General features: G+C 38.4%; 1 protein-coding gene across 2 annotated transcripts in view; it reads right to left on the bottom strand.

The window, feature by feature from the left end:
• The window catches only part of KYNU (kynureninase), a 60,884-nt gene that overhangs the window by 20,906 nt on the left and 19,063 nt on the right, over window positions 1–20,915 (bottom strand). For both annotated transcript variants that reach the window (XM_069861581.1, XM_069861580.1), the window contains exons 5-10: window positions 15,573–15,634; window positions 14,107–14,178; window positions 12,646–12,720; window positions 11,165–11,311; window positions 5,171–5,269; window positions 4,324–4,397 (exon numbers count right to left, since the gene is read on the bottom strand). In XM_069861581.1, the coding sequence (XP_069717682.1) occupies window positions 4,324–4,397; window positions 5,171–5,269; window positions 11,165–11,311; window positions 12,646–12,720; window positions 14,107–14,178; window positions 15,573–15,634 (529 nt within the window). The remainder of the gene's footprint in view (window positions 1–4,323; window positions 4,398–5,170; window positions 5,270–11,164; window positions 11,312–12,645; window positions 12,721–14,106; window positions 14,179–15,572; window positions 15,635–20,915) is intronic.

The raw sequence follows: 20,915 nt of genomic DNA, 5'->3' as shown, positions 1-20,915 counted from the left end.
TTTGTTTCTTGATCCTTGATACTTTTTTTTGATCCTATCCTAAAAGCCTGCGTGCTCCTTGGACATCAGCTGCTTCCTGCACACACAGCATTTCTTCACATCATACAAACTTTTTATTTTTAAACTCTACCTGCTGCTAGGCTGTGCTAAAGCTAAGTCTTGATAAATCCTTTCATTTTAAACACTCGACTGTGTACATTTTCCATTTAATCCTCTGCCAAGGCTTATCTATTATTCTCCTGGCTGCTTTACATACATTTATTTCTCTTTCATCTTTTAAATTGTGCCTTACTTTTTCTAACAGAGGCTTGACTAGGACGTTTATTTCTTCTTCTATCTCAGGACTCTGCAAGTTTGTCCTCTCCGATCCTTTAAGCCAGCTGACAGCAGAGCTGAACTTATTGCAAATTTACAGCTGCACACGCTCTGCTGTGAACACCTGACTTCTGTCTGTTCTATCCCAGGTGCTCACAAACATTCACATTTTGTTATAGCTAACTTGCTTAAGAGAATTTAGTTATCCTTCTTTTTACAAACAGAGAAATTGAGAAAAAAAGGGGAGGAAAAAGTAGTAATTTTTCTGGAGACCAAAACACTAGTCAAGCAAAATTTTAGTATTAGTAGGTCACCTTAGTGCCCTCTGTGTCTTAGAAACCTCCTCTGCACAACATGACTGGATTTAAGAGGCAACTTGTTGGCTCAGGACCAGCCTGCACTGACCAAATATTTTCAGTAGTGTTTCATAGCTCTGCTCTGTCCAGCTCTCTTTTTATCGAAACCTTCCAACAGAGAAATCACTCTAGCTCAATTAGCCAAGAATATATTGCACTGTGATATATAAAGCAGACATTAAAAAATCTATTTGAGTATTAAAAGAGACTTTAAGGGAGGTGAGAGCATGGAAGAATAGGGATATATTGGACCCACACACGTCAGATTGATTAAGTTTTACTGATCTAGGAAGGAAGAAGGTAACTAGTAAAGGACTACCCAACATATTCAGGTACAAATGTTAATTAGCACGGTTAAAACATGGAACTTTCAAACATATGGCCCTTGCAGTGAATTAGAGAACTATCCGTAGCTAAGAAGGGCATGAAGGATGATGTTTGCAGTGACAGAAAACAAACAGGGACACATGAGTCTATGTTGCCCGTTGCCTCCATCTACCAGGGCTGAACAAACCCTGCTATTGGACATAAAATCCTCTTTCAGGCTGGTGAATTATCAACTTTTAAAACTCATAGGGGAAGTTGCATATCCAGAAAGGAGTGGAACTGGTGTTGCCTTTTGTCTATTGAGATGTGACACAGTATTACTGAAAAACATCAGGTTTGATTTGTGTAGGGTTGCAGCTAGGCTGCCACAACCTTGGCCTTTAGAGCCAAGGCAGAAAGCAGCTTCAGCATGGCCTCAGCTGTTGGCAGTACAGCTATTAAGTAAATTAATAACTCTTTCTGAAGTGGTGAGTTACTTTTTAAAAGAAAGCAGCAAAAAAGCATAGAAGCATGGAATTATTAAGGCTGGAAAAGACCTCTAAGATCATCAAGTCCAATCATCAACACAACTGCATCATGCCTACTAAACCCTGTCCCAAAGTGCCACATGTACGTGCTCTTTGAACACCTCCAGGAATGGTGAATCCACTGCTTCCCTGCGCACCCTGCTCGAATGCTTCACCAGTTTCAGTAGAGAAATTTTTCCTAACATCCAATCTAAACCTCCCTGTCAGAACTTGAGGCAATTTCCTCTTGTCCTGTCATTTGTTACTTAGGAGAAGAGACCAGCACCCACCTCGCTACTACCTCCTTTCTGATGTAGACAGCAATAAGGTCGCCCCTCAGCCTCCTTTTGTTTTCTCCAGAGCCTTCACCAGCCTGATTACTTTCCTCTGGACATGCAAAGAAGTGTTTTATTGTCCAGGGATCAGATCCTGAATGGAGCAGCATCCCTAGGGAACAGCTGGAGGGGAACCCAGTTTTTGAAACTGTGCATAGCTACAATGTGAGCACTTATTGCTTACACTGCTCTTATTAGCAAAATTCTGGGCAAAGGCAAAAGCATATGGTGATACTGAGGGACTTTAAAACAAAATATTTAAATGCTTTAGGTAACGGTCAATAGCTAGTCTTGGGGGCTTAAAATTAAAATTTGGGATTGAGTTCTAATTTTCACTAAGAACCAAAGCCCTTTTGCCTCAGCCAGTAACAGGCAAAGGCACTTGGCAAACGTTCTGGGTCTGAATTCTCTCTGAATTATGGTCAGAACATACATTTTTATATTAAACTACAATACATTATTTCAGTATAAAAATAACTACCTAGTCAACAGCTTGCAGAAAAAATGAAAGATGGGACAAATTAAAGAAATCTATATAGGCGGGTAATATCGGCCATGAGCTAAAAACAATATTTCAGACAAATTAAACGACAAAAGGATACCAGCTGGATTGAAATTTAATTACTCACTTATGTGTCGGCTGAGATGCAAAGAAACAGAAGTGTTTGGTGCTTCTGTCTTTGAATTAAGTTGTCTGGCCACTGGGTGTCATCCTTGATTCAGATGACAGACGAAGACTTTTTATATACAACATAAAACCTGCAGCTTCCAGCGCAGTTAAACTCCACTCTATTTGATTGTACAACATACAGCAAATTGCTCTGCATTTAAATCAGCTATAAAATTGAATACTTTGACATAGACAAATTCTCCTTTGTCTCACTGCCTTATTTGGGGACCTGAAATGTCTGGTTGATGCGGAAAAGAAAGAAAAGCAGTGCAGCCGGGGCATATTAACTACAAACAATTTGACGAGTGATTATCAGATCTCAGGAAATACGAAATAACTATGATTAAATAATGCAAAGAGTCTATTCAGGAAGTTTGGAATTATATCCTTAATTGGGCTCCAGGCTGAAAAACTTCTATTTCATATAGGCAATTGTATTCAAGAGACTCAAGTATCCAGATTCAGTGCACAAGTTAATGACTATGTATGAAGAAGATGGTTTAGGAAAAACTAATTTAGGCTCTTAGCTACAATATCAAGGTAATACCCTCAAGGAAGTTTCAAAATTTCACCAAGGAGGAAAAAAATCCTCAAAGTCCTTGAGATTTTATTCATTCCTCTCATGATTATTCCTTGGACTTCTAGCATCTTCCCATCTCCCCACCATCAGGGTCCATAGGTTTGGCCATGAAAGCAATGCTTGGGAAAACGGGCTAATGGGGAAGAAAAAAAAAGACAAAAAAAAAAAAGACAAAACCCCCCAAACTTTCTGGAAGAGCTATCTAGATATTCAGAATATTTTTGCCAATGTTCTCATATGAGGATCAAATGAGCTCACAACAGGTCATATGTCATCCTAATGAGCTTTCTGCTATGGGTGACTGAGAAGAACTTATCAGTGTTATTTTGTTATCTCCTGGGAGTCTAGACAGTCTGAAACCAGTACATAGTGCAGCAAAACTGCTTATTATAATACTATTTTTCTCTCAAACCTGATTTAGCTTGCCTTATTCAAGCTAAAATAAAAGTAAGCGCCAGCAATTTCTCTGAGCATTATAGCCAGAAAAAGATGTTTACATTTGTCAGTGCATTAAAAGTTTTAATCCAACTGTTCCTAATATACATACATAGTGTACAGTCATAGAATATTTTAAGTAACAGGGCTTTTTTCTTTTTTAGTGCAGCTAACCTCAGTTGATAGCACAGCTTTTCATGGATTATACACTCTTTGAGAACACAGATCTCCATGTAATGCTTCCTAGCTTTACCAGTAGATATAATTTTAATGAAAACATGCCAGTATTAAAGAGCTATTAGACACAGAGTTGAAATTGTCTTTGATTTTGTTCACCAACCAAAGACTTCAGCGATTTAAAAAATTCTGTTTTTAAAGGAAGATGTTAAATATTCTCTTTACATTAAACAGTCTCATAGGCATGATTTAGGTTACTTGTTTTTATTATTACGAGCATTCTCTTTTATGATTTTATTTAATTTAGAACTCATAGCAGGCTTCAAGGAGGAAATGAGTTTAAGATGCAAGCACGCACGTTAATCATTTCAAGATTTACTAAAGTTAAAATCACTGATGCAGTAAGCCAGCAACAAATATTAGCCCAATGAGGGCTTTTTGCAATAGGGAATCTATTCTGCATCTGTACCTACATACATACACATATACATAAATGCAAATGTCCATAGTCTATGTATAGGAATCTATAGACTTTCTCACTTTCAGATCTCAACTCAAAGGAAAGGCTTTTTCCCAACTAAACTTCACAGCACCTTTTTTTCTGGCATAGAAATATACTTACGCTGGTTTAATACTCTGGGAATGCTTCTCATGAATGAAGGCACCAGCAAGGCCTCCTGCTCCAGAATTTAAATACTGTAAAGAATAAATGAACATGTACGCATTCATTATCTGTAAAGTATAGCTTTTCTTCCTTCACTCTACTTTTTAAAAGAGACCAATACAAGCATTTCTAGCGGTTTCTAACTGGAGATCTGAGCGTTTGTCTCAAAATGCTGAGGTAGGCAAAAGCAGATATATTTTTTCAGAGATTTTTTCAGAGTAGTTCTAAAAATATCTTTCTTGGCTTACATATGATATTACAAGCCTAACAGACAAAAAGCTAGAAAATTGAAATACAGCTGTGTTATTTTGTAATACATACAGCAAAGCCATCAAATAATTCATCTGACTGCATCTGTTGATCCTTGATCTCAAGAAATGTCAAAGAAACTAAAGATACCTTGTTCTATGGTCTGAAATTATTTAAGTTTAGGCAAGAATAGTCTCTCATTTAGGGACCATTTAAGAAAATCTCATAGCTGCAAGACCTTCTCACAGTGTGGGAAGTAAGAGAAGTGTATGATCAATACTGTGACCACAAAGCATACTTCACAGGTTCAATCACCACTGACATCCATATTGCATCCACAAGACCTTGCAAGTCCTTGCCACTATTATCTTTTGGAACCTCTTGTAACAAAGCCATCACTGAAGTTAGTGTCCATCTCCTTATTGTGGCTGATTCGAAGATTCAGCCAAGTCTTGATCAATGGTTTAGGTGCAGTTCTTATTTACCTGATCTGTTTGCTGACCCATCGTATAAGTGACATTATAGAAAACAGTCTCAAACAATGAATTTCTTTTACCTTGTAGGAGCACCAGCAGGCAAAATCTATTCCCCAGTCATGCAAGTGAAGCTCTACATTCCCAACAGCATGAGCCAGGTCAAATCCAACAAAGCAACCCTGCAGGAAAGAGGTAGTTATTATACTACTAATCAAGACATTCATCACTATAACATTATTTTGAAAAATATCTTTAGAGCTTTACTTGTTCTCTATCTAGGCATGCTATCAAATCTCATTTGGTTTGATTTATTACAAGAAACAAGTTTTCTATACCATGGTTAAATGTAGAAATCATTAATGTTTTTGTGGGCTTGTCTTCAAGACCCTTAGTTACGGTTTAGATTGCGATGTCCTTTTTGTCATGCAGTAAAGTTGAAGCACTTGAAATAAGTATACAGAATGAATGCATAATTTCAAACTGTTGTATGGCATGATGACAAGCTTTAGGTAGAGACAAAACTGTAATGTATGTACTGATGCCAGTCACTCATGAACAACTACATTCCACAATATAATTAGCATCTCCCTGATATTTAAACTATGAGGATCTTGCTCTTTGGGAATCTAAATGGGTGAGAGATCAGCCTTCTGTCATTTCTCTCTGAAAAGAGTTTTATTTATCACAACCACAATTTGCATAGGGCAATAAGGGGTAAAAAAAGTATAAAAGGACCACAGATGTATAGATCTAAAAGTAAGTTTTACACATAGAATAACCACTGGATGGCAGCATTTTTAAACTAAAAAGTTCTTCCAAGCTTTGCTATTTAGTTAAGGGCAGAGAAATAAAATTGCCTTTTGTGCATGGGTTACAAATTAAATGTTATTTTGCATCTTCCTTTCAAAACACAAACAGCCTGCGTGCAAGCAGCACGGTAAGAACAAGAACAAGAGTACAGGCTTCAGAAAAATCAACATCCAATAATAAAACAAGGAACTTTAAGAATCTCTTGTTGTTTCTTGCAGGAAGGGAGCCTTAGCTAAATTATTTAAACAGTACTTTGGTATATTTAATCTCCTGTATAAATTAGATAACAATTTGAATGAAGGAGCGTTTTAAGAGGATGTTACACACGAATTCTAACGGAGACAGTAGTGAAGTTATCATCTTGAGAAGTCACTCCAAGATGATAGGAAGAAAACTCGCTGCAGTAGCATTTGTGCAATCTGAACATTTGCTCTTAAACAGAACCCAAGTTGCAATAAATAGTCTAGCCTTCACACCCCCGGTGGCTTGTCTTCACAGGGGCTCTCAGAAGTGAGTTAAGACAAATCAGCTGAAATGGTGAAGTTAATGCAGAGAAGCTGAAGCATTCTGAATGCCCGTGGGAACGCCCTCCTACAGAGATAAAATGGTCTTGGTTCAGAGAAATAAGCTACAGCAAACTAAAGCAAATCTAGTATTGAACAAGAAGTTTTTCATAGGGTTTTAGGGCATTAACTTCAAAACTTCAGTTACCTGGATTTAAACATTTATAGGAACCCCTTCGTACATACTTCTCACATCAACTTTTTTGAAGAACTGCTGTGAGAGATTCCACTGGTTGCAGGGGAAACCAGATATAACATTACATGCTGAGTCTTACAGAATGTATGTATCTGGGAGTACGTTATCAAAATTAAAACATACACAAAAAACCCTAATAGTTGCTCATAAATAAAGCCTGTAAGAAACGTAATTCTCCAAGTCTTGCATTAGAATTGTTTGTCTTTTCCCTGATGGTAAATGATAAACTAACAAAACATGTTTAAGTGCAAGAAGACAAATTACGAAAACACAGTAGAAGGGAGGTAGGACAAGACTCCTTAAGACACCAGGAGGCTGGATAAACTCACAGCCACACTCTACGCAGTGACTGTAAAGAGGTTCCATAGTCATTTCTATACCTGTAAATGCAGCACACAAATTTCCTTGGGCACTGACAGTAGCTGGAATAGATCAGCTTGCACAAACAACGTGAGCTCATAGCCTGCAAACAGGATGGCCATCAGCATGCCGTCCAGGAATAGTTTTTCTGAACGGCTTTAACTGTTCTCCAATGCATTGAAATTGCTTGGTAAGTCCTACTGTGCACTATTTAACTTACTAATGAGGCATAGCCTGAAAATCTGGGTTCGGTACTGGCAGGTTTCCTACATTGTCTCGGAAACACCCACTCGTACCATTTTGTTCATCATCAACTGCAAGATGGGTGGTGCTGGTTTGCTTTCCCAGGGAAGTGTCTGGCACTTGAGTCACACAAACAGCAAATGTTTAGCCACACAGATTGCACGGAGAAAGTAAAACAAACTGAAACAGCTCTCCCTTCGCAAGCCACGCAGAACAAGGACTGTGTGGGAACATTGCTTCCCCAGACTTAGAGGAAAACAGAGCTCTCCATCTGCTCTGGGCAAAAAAAGAGGACATGTGCTCTCCCCTGCCTCTTCCATTATATTCTAACATCTAAAAGTCATTTCTGCAAAGTGTCTGGGTAGCTGCTGATAATCAGCAGGTAACAACTCAGCATGGACAATGACATTTGGAGACAGGGAAAGAAATGACAGCTTCACACCATCAAAGCTGGGACATTTAGAAAGAGAAACAGGAAAAGAAGTGAAGATGAAGGATCTTAAGCCTCTTCCTACTGGGACTCAAGAGATTGAAATACTTTACGTATGGTAAAGAGTCAGTGGGAAGATCAATATAACTTATGAAATGAAAATTGTATTTGAAAGCTAGAGTCTCCTAAAAGTCAGCCATTTCTTCATTTGCAGAAGAACAAAACAACTGAACTCCCTCCATCCTCTAGAGCAAGCTTAAAAGTATTAAACAAGGAAAACTGTTACATGCTCTTCAGCTTGCTGATGAGTCTCTTGCACAATACATAGTAATTCTGATTTATTTGAGAGACCTAAGATGGCAAAATAGCCTGAGGTAATTTTTCAAGCTTAATTTAGTTCATTTAATATTTAATGACTTAATGAAGCTGTCTACGTGCAGAGCTTTCACTCTGGAAAGAATCTTAACTTATGTAGAGAACTTTGGAAATTGGCTTAAAAAATGTAAAAGGAAATCAGTAACTTAATTCATAAATGATTGACCTTAAGAATCCTAGGACATTTTCCAGACCTCTTGAGCTTGCATCTGGAAGTTCTGATAGGGCACAACACTGCAGGATTTTATTTCAGTTGTATATTAAAAGAATTATTAAGGCCATCTATGTAGGACTTTTTCTCTGCTACACTGGCTGACAAGTGATTTTTTTTTTTCCTTCTCTTAAATTGCACATCTACCTTGTATTTTCTCCTTCTAACATTCTTGACTGTCAGCTCTTCCCAACCTATTTTCTGTTCAGGAGCAGGGGGTCATTCACTACTCTTCATCACCAGGAAAATGACCCTGGCGTTCTTGTTGTGAACAGACCTTCTCTGTCTTATTCTCCTTTAATATACATTTTAAAGGACTTCCAGCATTTTTGTGATATTATGACATGCATAAAGTAATCATTCTAACCACAACTGGTTTCATCAGGTCCAGAAGTTCCTGGGGACAGGAACTGGTTGAATGCTATTAAACAGAAATTAAGATCATACACATTGTGAGATGCTAATGATTCAGCAGTTGTTTTCTTGTTCTCCACTAACCTAATCTATCTTAGTATTGTTTCTGACCTGGGAAAGAAATGAGGAGCTGATTGCTTTTGAAGATGCAACGTCTTGGGGTTTTTGGTATCCAGAACCCCTGAGACTAAGAGAAGCAGCAGAATACAGGACTCCCTCTTACCAACATTAAGACAGCAAACTCTTCATAAATCATTAAGTTCGTAGTTGTTCAAGTAAATATTAGCCATGTGCAGATATTAAAGTGTGGTATAAAGGTATGTTACATAGTGGCTTTATATGAATATCCAAGCATCTCTCAACCCAGAGGGCAGAATCCATGAGGACATTGAGCTGAGTGTATCTGACACTAGGGAAATAAAAACGGGGCTGGCTCATGCTTTTCAAGCCTTGTGGGGACTCAGGCAGTTCTTCAGGTTGAATTACTTTCTTTTTAAATACACTAATGACGTTTTAGATCTTGAATCTACCTGGATCCCAGTCCTACTTGCTCTAATCACAAAGAGGCTGGTAATTAATTTTTTCCCCTCCTTTCGAAAAACCTCTGAAAGAAGAGATTCACTTCTACATCATGGCATTTCTAATAGGCATGCACGACAGAAATGGGCCCTTGACATCCATCTGTGCCTGCTCAAGTACTGAACTGCTGTCAGAAATTGCTCTTCTTTTCAGTAACATGACAAAGTCTCTGTAAACGTGCAGTGGTTTTGTGTATATCCATCCGAGTCAATATCATTATTTGCACTGCCTTATGGAATCATCAGCTCTCCCACCAATTTCTGGTTATCTCCTGAGGTAATACATACATCAAATCCATTTTCTCTCCATATAGTGAACTATCAGTGACTGCTTTTCCCCAACAAACAGGTTCTAAAGCCATTTGGGGTAGTTTATATCTTTCAGTGAAACTGCATCACTTCCACTCATCCAAGCACGTGACCCAGAGAACCCACAGTCCAGAGAACATCCCTAGAGACACGGTAAAGTGATAGGCTTTTCTTAGGTCATTCAAATTTACAGTAGTGAAGAAAGATTTCTCTCTCAGACACCTTTCAGACTCATCACAGAGCAGATTCCAAGGAAGAAGCACTGTAGGCATGTAGGTGCTGGTGCTGAACAAAAGCTTTACTGTCACCAGGAGTGAGAGTAAACAGACCAATGGGTGGTATCATCCTATTAATAACTCATCTTCAGCATAACATTTTGATTATTTGAGGTCAGCAAAGTGGTGGAAGACCCCCAAGGAAGACATCATAAAGGTGTCACTTTTAGAGCTATAGGGAACTAATACACAGACTAATTTCTCCTTGTAGCTGACTGCCCCTATTTCTTTCCTCCTTGGTTTTCTGCATCCGTTTTGAAGTCAATCTTGTTTTGTACTATTTTCAGGACCAATTTTGTTGCCAGGTGCTGCTCTGTGAGAACATTCCCTTATCATACCCCATGGGCCCTGCACTAGCTCTCACACCTGCTGTGCTCTCCCAGGGGAGACTTTACCATCACTTTACAGCAACATAACTTACTCTGTGACCTCCAGAAAAATTTCCACTGCCAAACCTACAGCAGCAGAAGATGTATAGGTCTTTGTGAGCCAGGAACCTCTCCAGAGAGTTAAAACATCAAATAGTTAGCTGGTTTGCTAAAATCCAGTGGCACTAAATAAGTTTATACGTGAGTGGTTTAATCCTTTATGAGATAGAGTTCATCCAGTAAAAGACTGTCCCTACAGAAAGTCTGGTGACCTCCTGTTGATAAGATGACTTAATTAAAAACTATTTTCTCCCGGATTCCTGAAGCAATTGAGACGGTTAAAGATTTTACAGCCATGCCTGCAAAGCACACTGCCTGAAAGCTCTGAAGGCTGAGTCATCACTAAAATACAGTCCTCTTGTGATGTTGATGTGCTTCACATTGTGCCTGTCTCTGGAAAACTGATCAGCTGAGTCAGAACACTGCTGGCTCCACAAGGATCTCACCTCCCAGCTCACTGGGGGCAAAAACTGCCACAGCGTGGCTGCAGGAAAGAAAGAAAATCATGAAAGTCTGCCAAAACAGCAGAAATCTAACACAAGCTAAATTTTAAAGAGAGATTAGAGCTGTTATTATCTCCTCCTCCTTCTCCACTGAACCTCTTCAAATTCTATCCTTCAAGAAATCCCAGAAGTTAATAGTCATGAATTATCTCTCCATATAGTTTAAGTCACACCTGCAAGATGGCTCTCACAGAGTTATTTCTTCATGTAATACGCAGCCCCCAAAGTGTCTGGTCACAGAGTGCTTTTACTTTTTATCAGAAACTCACAGGTTTCCACATGCTCTGTTTTGTTCCACAAAAAGGAGAAATTAAAAGTATATCACAAGGAAAATTGATCTAAAATTGATGTCAAAAGGATGAGTCTGGAGCAATCCTACCTTTTCTTGGCCAGCCTTTGTTATTCTAGGGATGTCAAACAACTGTCCCGTGTAGTACTGCACCCCACTGAACAGAATGACAGCAATAGAGTCCCCTTCCTTCTCAATTACAGCAAGGATATCTTCAGTCCTCAAGGTCTCCTCCCCCTAAACGAAAGTTAAAGCACACATTTTACATCAGCTCTGGCAGTAATGAAACTGTCATTTCTTATTTCATAATCTATATTTTACCATGAGCCGTACCTGCTTGCATAAGGAGATCAAACGCAAATCCTTCACGTGGCAATGATATACAAGGTAGTGCTATCAAGTAGCCTATGAGTAAGTCACTTCAAAAAACCCCAAAACATTAGCAAACTTCTCTTGGAGGTGCCAGTTATAAAAAGTCTTCTAGCTTCATATTCTAGTAAGTTTCATACTCTAATATTTCATACAGCTTTAATTTACGATACACAAAATCCTGGTGCAAACAGCATGTATAATGATTTTTGTGTGGCACCTGAATTTTGTGACACCCACAAGACTTGGAAGTTGTCTATCAGCTTCACTCTGTATTTTTCTGATAAACTTCACATCCAACAGGAAGCTATTATAAACCTGCCATATTTATATTTCAAAAACAATAAGTCTCACATCATCAAAAGTAGAAAAATCCCCAAACTTGGGGTCATTAAATACAGAGGAATTTGAGCCACAAAAACCCCCTCATTCTTGATTTTTTATAGGAAAGTTTCTGCCCATCCTCCTCCCATCATCCTGGCAAGGGATCATGTAAAACACACCACTGCCTAGGGATCAATTAGGTAGTGAAAAACTAGAATTAAATTAGACTTGTTACTGAAAAGAGCTTGGGCGAGATTGTTGAATTGCAAGTAACTGTTATTATCTCAACAATCTTGGCAAATCTATCAAGCGTTCCAGAGCAGGCTTTTCACTCACAGGATGACTCAGATAGCAGAAGCAAAAGGTCACCATCAGTTCCTAGTTGGGTGGCAAAGTTCTTAATATCACAAAAGCGAAGCAAGGTAGCCTTTCAAATTAATCTGAATTGCAGATTACTCAGAGCAGACCTTTCCCTTATTCTGTGCTGGTACACAGACTGTTGTTGTTCACTTTTGGGCAACTGTTTACCTTTTAGGACACTGAAAGGGCATTGAGATTTCTCAAGGAACTGCTATATTTTTGCAGTTGTCTCAGGATGTTGTCAGTTTTTCCAGACATGTAAAATTTGGAAAATATAATTTTTTGTTCTTTTAGGCAAGTTAACTAGGTTGAACCAGGAAATATAAAATGGGTTCTACTATGAAAATACACCCACAGAAACACAATATACAATTCATAAATGTTACCTAAAAGTATTATAAATAGATTATAACTTCTGCAGGCAGACACTACAGTATTTCAGAATGCATGTTATTTTCACATGAAAGAAGCTTCTGCCTTTAGCAGCAGCAAGCAAAACTGACATATTTCTCACCAACCTCCCGTGGCTGCATCATGAGCATGCATTTCTCCACATCAAGCCCGTGAAGTCGAAGTTGGGATTCGACAGCATACTGGAAGACATTGCCACGCAGAGCACGTTAGCACAATTACATGATAAAACAACTAAAAGCAAAACACATCAGAACTCCAGAAAACGAAGTCAGATGCCTGTTTCTCATTAAAATTAACTCTTCAAAGCTTGATCGGACTCCACTGAAATTTTTCTAGGTTTCCATTAATTAGAATTTCATTCACATCAACAGATAGCCAGGATAAAGTCAAAACCTAAATGTTAGAGGACAAGTTGATGGAGCAAAATGAGTGTGGAAATGTGGTGGAAGATGTGTTTTACCAGGCTCCAGCAAGCAAAGCCTATGTGGGTAGCAGTCGCAGAGAACAATTAGCATCACCTTTCCTGGTAACCTGGCACTCACTTTGCTTTGCAGCACATGCAAAATTCCCGGTTGTCATGTATGAACTGCACAAGCAGTGTTTAACCTGCACAAACCTGCTGTCCCATATTATTCTCACCTCTTAGATTTGACGCACAGCTGGGAGGAAATGAGAGTTCTAAACTCTCAGGTTATTTTGAAAATCCTACCCACTGATTTTATCAATAAATAACGGTCCTGGAGATAGCATAAAAATCATCAAATGATAGTATAAAATAGCTTAAAATTAAATGAGAGTAACTGAAGTGACAGCAGTGGCTAAGCTTATTACTGAAGTGCCATAGAAATTTAAGAAGATGGAATCCAAGTGTACTAGTGTGCTTGGAACAAACGTGAGATTAATATGAACGTTACTTGGAATAAAGGCAATTTGAGGTTTATACATCTGTGCCGTCATCTTTGTTACAAATAAACCTGTTAGTATCTTGAGTCATTTTTACGGCACCTTAGAGATCAAATTTGTTATCAATTTCCATGAGTTTATGGCATTGATGATAAAGTAGCAGTGGGCCACAAACCTAAAGATTAATTTGCTCTAAGCTGTGATGTACGGTCTATTGTCTCCTGTTTTATAACAGAAACATTATATTTGAACGAGTAATCTAAAGTGCTAAGAACAAATATTTCCATCTCTGTCTGGGGATATATAAGTGTTAATGTTGTGAGTTTGTATTGATTTGGTTTCATAAAGTACAACAGCAACAAGAATTAATAAAACATTTACAACTCCAGTTGATTTAGGCCAGTAGTTTGCTCAATGTCTTTAAAAAGACTAATAAATCAATGTACCCATTCAATCTTTTCCTCTTGTAACGTTTTTTTATTTGAACAAAAAGAATAAAGTTACAATCTGTAAAATATGCTGAGTTCAAAAGCTTTTGACAGATTTTTTTACTGTAATGTTACTTGGACAAGATGAGCTAATAAATATTCAAATCAAGCTACTGATATTCTTTAGGAAAATATGATTAATAATACAAATATGGTGAAATATTAATTTCTTACATGGTCAGAGGGAAAGGCTCTGGTTTCTAGAAGAATTTTATAGCGTCTTGGAGTTGGCTTAAAGAAAGATAGCTGTTAAGAACAAAAAAACAAAGATATGTTAAAATGTATCTAAGCAGATATGAGAGAGATGCTCCCAGCATATAATTTAGAGACTGTTTTACTTTCACATGCTGACTACACAGAATTCCCCAGAAATTACATATATTTCTTTGTCCGTATAAGATTTATCAAAGCAGGAAAGCATTATAATATTGGATTTTATATATCCATTACAAAGGCCACAAAAATACAGCAGTGAAAACTTGCACTTACAGGAATCGATGGCAAAGCTTCGACTGCAACCAGGGAAGCTGGGATTTCACCCAGCTCCATCCCACAAGCCAAAGCAGCGACTGAAGAGTAACAAGCAATGCAAAGGAATTGGACTTCCCTTCTTGCCCTAAAGCATCGGTCATTAAATCATCTCCTCCTCTGAAACAATCCTGACCAAAAGACCAAGCTTTCCTCATAGACCTCATCTCAGCACCTTTAAGTGGATAATATTTCTTGTGTAGAGGCAAGTTGGGCTTGCTGCTATGCTGAGAGGACTAGGAGAAGACTTACAAGCCTTAACATGCTTTCATGCCAGCAGTGGTTACGCAGAGTTCAGCAAGGGCTGGGTACCCAGTCTGGCACTAATCTAGCTGTCTTGCACTTAATTCAGGGCAGAGCACCCAAGTAGATTGGGTTACACTTGGCCAGGCTCAGAGACATATTACAGAGAAGTGGATCTGAGTGATATATCTTTTTGCATGAACTCCACAAAATGAAGCTTCACGTCCTCCTTCAGTTGAACCAAGTCATAGAATCATAGAATCACTAGGTTGGAAAGGACCTGCTGGATCATTGAGTCCACCCAGTCTTTGGTAACACTATAGAATCAGAGGCAGGCTGTTTGTAACAGCAGAGACTTGCTCGTAAGGAAATGACACAGGTGGCCACCATGAGATAAAAATCAAAATCAGATGCTTTACCACTTTTTAGGGATATACAAAACAGCATAACTCAAAATGTCGTCTCTTATAAGTAACAGTGTTTTAAGTTTGACAGAAATTACAATTTCATCTTGCTTACAGTTGAGGTCACCATTCTTAAACTTTGAAACTTGATGAAAAATTCAAAATTAATAAGTTATTTGGAAATGTTCCTTAAATAAGAGCTCCTCTTGCATGTAGCGCCTGCAGGAACAGCTCAAAATTTCCCTACGGACTCCATGAAAATATTTCTTGTCCAGCTTTTCTTCTTAATACTAAGTGGAGCTAGGTCTTGCATAAACCAAATCATCAGTCAAGGCTTAAGACAAGCTAGGCTATCACCCAGTGCTTGTATTTATGATGTCTTCAGAAAATATTATTACTATCTTCACAAAGAAAGGAAAAGAATACTTGTCAACACAACATCAAATGAACATCATGAAGACATACCATCTGAAGGTGCAAGTTAACAGTTAGCCCATTCATTAAGGCTACTTCATGTTTTTGGGCCCCTGAAATAACAAAAAGCAATAATGAAAAAAATGTTATGGGTTTCTTTATAATTTCAGAGAAATGCAATACCATATTGAGAAAGCAAAATATCTTTTCAGTCAATTGTCTCTCTAAAGACTGGAGAGTAAACAAATGTTTGAGGCGACATCACAGTGAAGTAAAAAGATTTCTTGCCTGACTCACTACACCACACTGGCAGGAAAATATTTATTTTTTTCAGGTCATTCACAGAAAAAAATGAAGTATTTTCATTTCCCGGCAAAGCACCAGTGGGTTTATTATCATTAATTTATCAGGCAAAAATCAGGTCAGAAGACTACGTAAAACAAGACTTTGTCGTAAGTTTATTTGTAGAGCAAGTCAGAGAACATACTGAGGCAATCATCTATTGTAAGCATAATGTCAAACTAAATATCATTCTTAATGAAAGAACTCAAAATTGACCTATTTCATATATCTGACCATTATTAATGTAGCAACTTAGCCATAACCTCATAGCTCCAAGGTGGCTACTAACCGATGCCTATCAGCTACAGCTAATCACAGGCAGAGCTAATGGAGTAACAACTAACTGTTATTACAAAGTATCTAGTAACAAATTCTCAAATCCTTATCAACCACCATTAAAAGATTTTAGACAGGATGAGGGACTGTGCATTGGGCAAGGCGCCACTGAGATATGGAGAAAATCAATTCCTGTTTCTTTCCAGTTTGCCTGCCCTCTGTTTTAAATGCAGTAATTCACCCTTGACACAAATCAGTGCTCTGAGAGTCATCTTCAGCTGGAAGACGGGATCACTTGCCTTGCCCTTAGTCATCACCCTAAAAGTGGAGTTGGCCAAATGTAGAAAAAGGTTGCAAACAGAGAGGGATGAAAACAAGTGTAAGTAGCAAAAAGGGCAGCAGCCACCTTGAGAGCAGTAAAAAGGAAAGAAAGCATGACGTTGGGATAGAAAAAATAACAAGAAACAGAGGTGAATCCTGACCTTGGAGGGTACACAAGGTCCCAGCCAACACAAATGAAAGGCAGCAAGAGCACCAAGATATTCCCACCATATTCCACAGAGCTTAGATTCATGGACTTACTACTTTACCAGCCTAGGAAAAAGACACGACCATGGGTTGCACTCAATAAAAGCAAATCTGGCCAAAGAACATGAGAATCTATAATTAGGAAAAGTTTATTTATAAATTCTTGTCAAGCAGGTCTCAGCTTCTGCCACCACATGAAAAGCCAAAAATTGTTCTGATTGGGGTATACAATGATATTTCTCTGTGTTGCTGAAATCTGTAAGTCTTGGACAGAATGATCTGTCAGCAGCTGCCGATGACTCTGGAGGACCTGTCCAGGGGATGAGCCAGGAGGAAAAGAGATATCACGAATAAGTTCCTTCCTCCAGACAACAATAACATCACCAGGTTTGTGAGAAGAAATATAAGTGGACCTAATTCTTCAAATAAGGAAAAATAAGCTCTTTTCCTCACTTAAACTGCTCTCCTTTGCTTTCTTTTCTTCCCTCTGATAGCATTGCATCTGCAGGCTCCACGCTGCTGGAAGAGGTCACCTTGTGGCTGTTCTATTGCAGACACAGAAGACAGCTAGAGAGAGTGATTGCGGCTCAAAACAGTATTATTTTCAGTCTTAATATTTCTATGGAACTCCTGAGGCTGAAAAAAGGGATAGCATCAAGAAATGATATTGTTCTTATTTCTCCCTCTGCTCCTTCTATGAAATCTGTGGCTTTCACAGCGAAGTCCGCATGAGCAGTCCTCTGACTGCTGTACTGCTTCCATATAAAACAAATGGTTAATCTGTAGATCACTCTTAGCTGCATGCTAGCATCCCAAATTAAATATGACACTACATTTGTCATTTAAGTCTTGGTCTTCCGTAAATTATATATTTATTAAAAGCTTTCCATTATTGAATTTCATGCCCACAAAACAAACCTCATCCGTGTCATTGGAAAACTGTTATCCTTTATAACCTGTACTGTATTTCGGAAAACAACCTTTCTATGATCCAATTAACCTATTACAATATTCAAAGACCCGGCACACAGGAGACAAAATTATGTTTGCTTGCTTTATTTCCTAACTTTATACCATATCTCTAAGACAGGCTAAAACCTGTATGTTCTGCTTGATAAATCTCCCCTTTAATAAAAGGAAGCAGCATTTGCAAAGTACAACTTCAGAGACAATTATGATTGTGTTAGGCAGACACTGCCATCCTTCACCTCTCTGACTGCAGTGGGAGCCTGATCTCAGCGGAGTAAGTAAAAAGCATTTTGTAGAAATGATTCAAAAAAAAGGCTAAAGCCCCCAGTTCTGAAAATAGTTCGGCTATTTCAAATAATCCTTATCACTCAAAGTCACTACAAATCTGCTCAGCATTCAGTCTTCTCTCAACAGAGACCTGCCTGAGCACATTGTACGGCAGCAGCCATACAGTTAATCTTGTTCCATCAGAAGGTGATCCTGCCAAGGTTGTAATGTTTTAATAAAGTCTAGTAGGAGAAGCCAAGATTACCGTCCCCGTGTTATGCCACTCAGCATGAACACAGGAAAAAAAAAAGGTTTGGCTCCCACTGCCCTTGACTCTGCGTTTCACAATGTATTTACTACTGCAACTTCCATTGAACAAGAAAGTGTGACTACATTTAATAAGCAAGTTCTTATAGTGCTATAAACCATTAAATGGACAAAGATATTTTATAGTATTTAGTCCACTCCTGAATAAATCTCAGCAAATAATTTTTACTTACTACTAAAGTGAGAAATGACAGTTCCTCCTCCTTTATAACATATGAAATATTGAATAAAAAATCAGAGCAAAATTATCTTTGTGTTCTCATATTAAACTTACTCAGAATTCACTCAGTTCGTACATACTCGGTATTATACCTTACTAGGAAACAGTATTTACTATTAAATACAGCATTCAAAGATGGAGAGTATTATATAGCTAAAACTCTGCTGGTATGTGAATCTGAGGACCAGATTTGAGCCTGGATCGTATTTTATGGTTCAATTAAACAAAGTCAAAAAACTCTAGAGAAAAGAATCCAAAATAATAATGTTGACATACCCTTTACTATTGAAGAAAATAAGACTATGAAACCTTTCCCAACATAAAATTTTAAAAGCAAAAACAGGTTAACAGTAGGGTGACCTTTGTCATAATTCTTAGAGAAAACTTTCAAATATTTCTTTAAAATGAACAAAATGGTAACAAATTCAGTGTAGCTTTGCCATTGTGATACAAGAAAGTGACTGTGTCATATGGAGTTTGGAAAAGAAAAGAAAAATAAGGAGACTGACAAGCAATTAGATGAAGTTTAAGCAAAGCTCTCATTTCCTTCTCCTTACACCCAGAATACATCTTTTAGTTAAACAAATATAATGCACAGTCAGCTGGCAGCCTCTACACGACAGATGGCTTAGGGAAAAAATATCCCAGCCTGACTCCCTGCTTTCTGCAGTGGCTCTTAACCTAAAGCTGAGACCAAGCTGATCCTGGCACCAACAGTGGCAGGAGGTCAGTGCTCAGCCTGCCCCAGCCCCCTGCAGGGAGTTCACTGGGGTCCAGTACTTGCAAACAGAGCAGTGGCAAACATCCACAGAAGGTGATGCAGAGAAGGATGATAATTCAGATGCTCCAAGCTTCCACTTGCAGATCTTGGCTCTTTCTCCTAGTTATCTGAAGAGCAGCAATTTTCTTACCTTGTTACTTTATTAGTTTAGGTGCCTAAAAGTATGTAGTGTGACTACTCTTCTATTCTCACGAGACATAAGAGGAAAGTCTACATCCTCCAGTTAATTAAATTCAAGGTTTCCAATTTAAAAGCCCTTACTATGCATAGGGCTAGTTGTGCGACAAGTCACATTTCCCCACCAGCCCACAGATTCCCAGTCATTAACTTAGCAGAATGAGAACATTCACTTGCCAGGAAAGATTGATCAGGATAGAGAAATCCCTAAATCAGCTTCATTCAGCATTTCAATACCCTTTACCTTCTCACATTTTTAAGTTCTATGGCAGTTAATGGAAGAATACACTGACCTTGCCATTGAACATAACGAAAGCAAGAAAAGTAATTTCTTAACCTTCTGAACTATACTAGGCACTATAGTAGCAACTTCCAAAATCGGACTAACCAACCTGCGTTTTGGATTTTATCTCATTCTGCAGATGGGACTGCTCCACATAGTCCTGTGATGTCCAGTCTACTATGTTCATATTTATGTTGTCTTAGTGCTCACATCATGGATAGATCAACTATAAAAATATGCTCTGCTCCAGCAATAATGTCCAGTATTTTGTCTATTCAGAAACTTCATGAAGAAGTAAGAACTCCCTTATTTATACAAACATACATAAACCTGTCACAAAACATTCCTTAATGTATCTGTTTCCATTGGATCAGACCCATTTGCTTCTCTTGCAGGAGAAAGACCATAACTTTCTCATTGAACACTTGTCTATAGTTGGAGGAGATATTACGAGACAACATCTAGCATACAGAAGGTCACCTTAACCACAACATTTTTCCATAGTGAAGGCACAAATGAACCCATGATAATTCAGTTCAAACAGTTATTATTGACAGTTATCTTCAACAGTTCAATTGAAATACTGACTAAATCTCACTGATGTCTACTAACCTAGCCTTGACAATAGCGGGAAGGGTTGGGAATTAAAAGGGTCTGTGAGAAATCCTGTCAAGGTCACTTCTCTTCCCCCTTCTGACAGCAACTACTCCGAAGGAAATCCCAGTGAAATATTATTTTAGCAACTACACACAGGCTAGAGTGAGAGGCAATAGAGGAAATTTGCATCCAGACTCAGACACTGCTTTCATGGCTGGCAAACTCTCCAAAAGTCTCCAGGGCTCCTTCTCAATCTCTAGAATAACCAGACACATTTACTGCCAAGGTCCTGCAGCACTGCAGACTCCTCAAGGGGTACAGCAGGGTAATGGGAACTCAGAAATAGCAGGTCCTGCCCCAATTATCTGCTTCATTGACATAAGCAGCTCTCAAATATGAGGCTGGATTTAGTGACAGGGAAATGAGGAAAAGCAGAAAACATCTAGAGAGAAATAATTTTTCAAAGGGGAAAGTTCATTGGTTCAATTCTAGGAAAGAGACTGATAATCTGTAATGCCAAGTGCCCTTTAAAAGGGCCTCATGTGTTAGACCAAGTGGTTTATGATGCTCCAAGAAACCCTTTACTGCAATTAGTTTTATGATACGCATATGCTCATATATTATCAC

The sequence above is a fragment of the Phaenicophaeus curvirostris genome, chromosome 7, assembly GCF_032191515.1.
Source record: "Phaenicophaeus curvirostris isolate KB17595 chromosome 7, BPBGC_Pcur_1.0, whole genome shotgun sequence".
NCBI classification, from domain to species: domain Eukaryota; kingdom Metazoa; phylum Chordata; class Aves; order Cuculiformes; family Cuculidae; genus Phaenicophaeus; species Phaenicophaeus curvirostris.
This window is presented reverse-complemented; position numbering and strand designations above follow the sequence as displayed.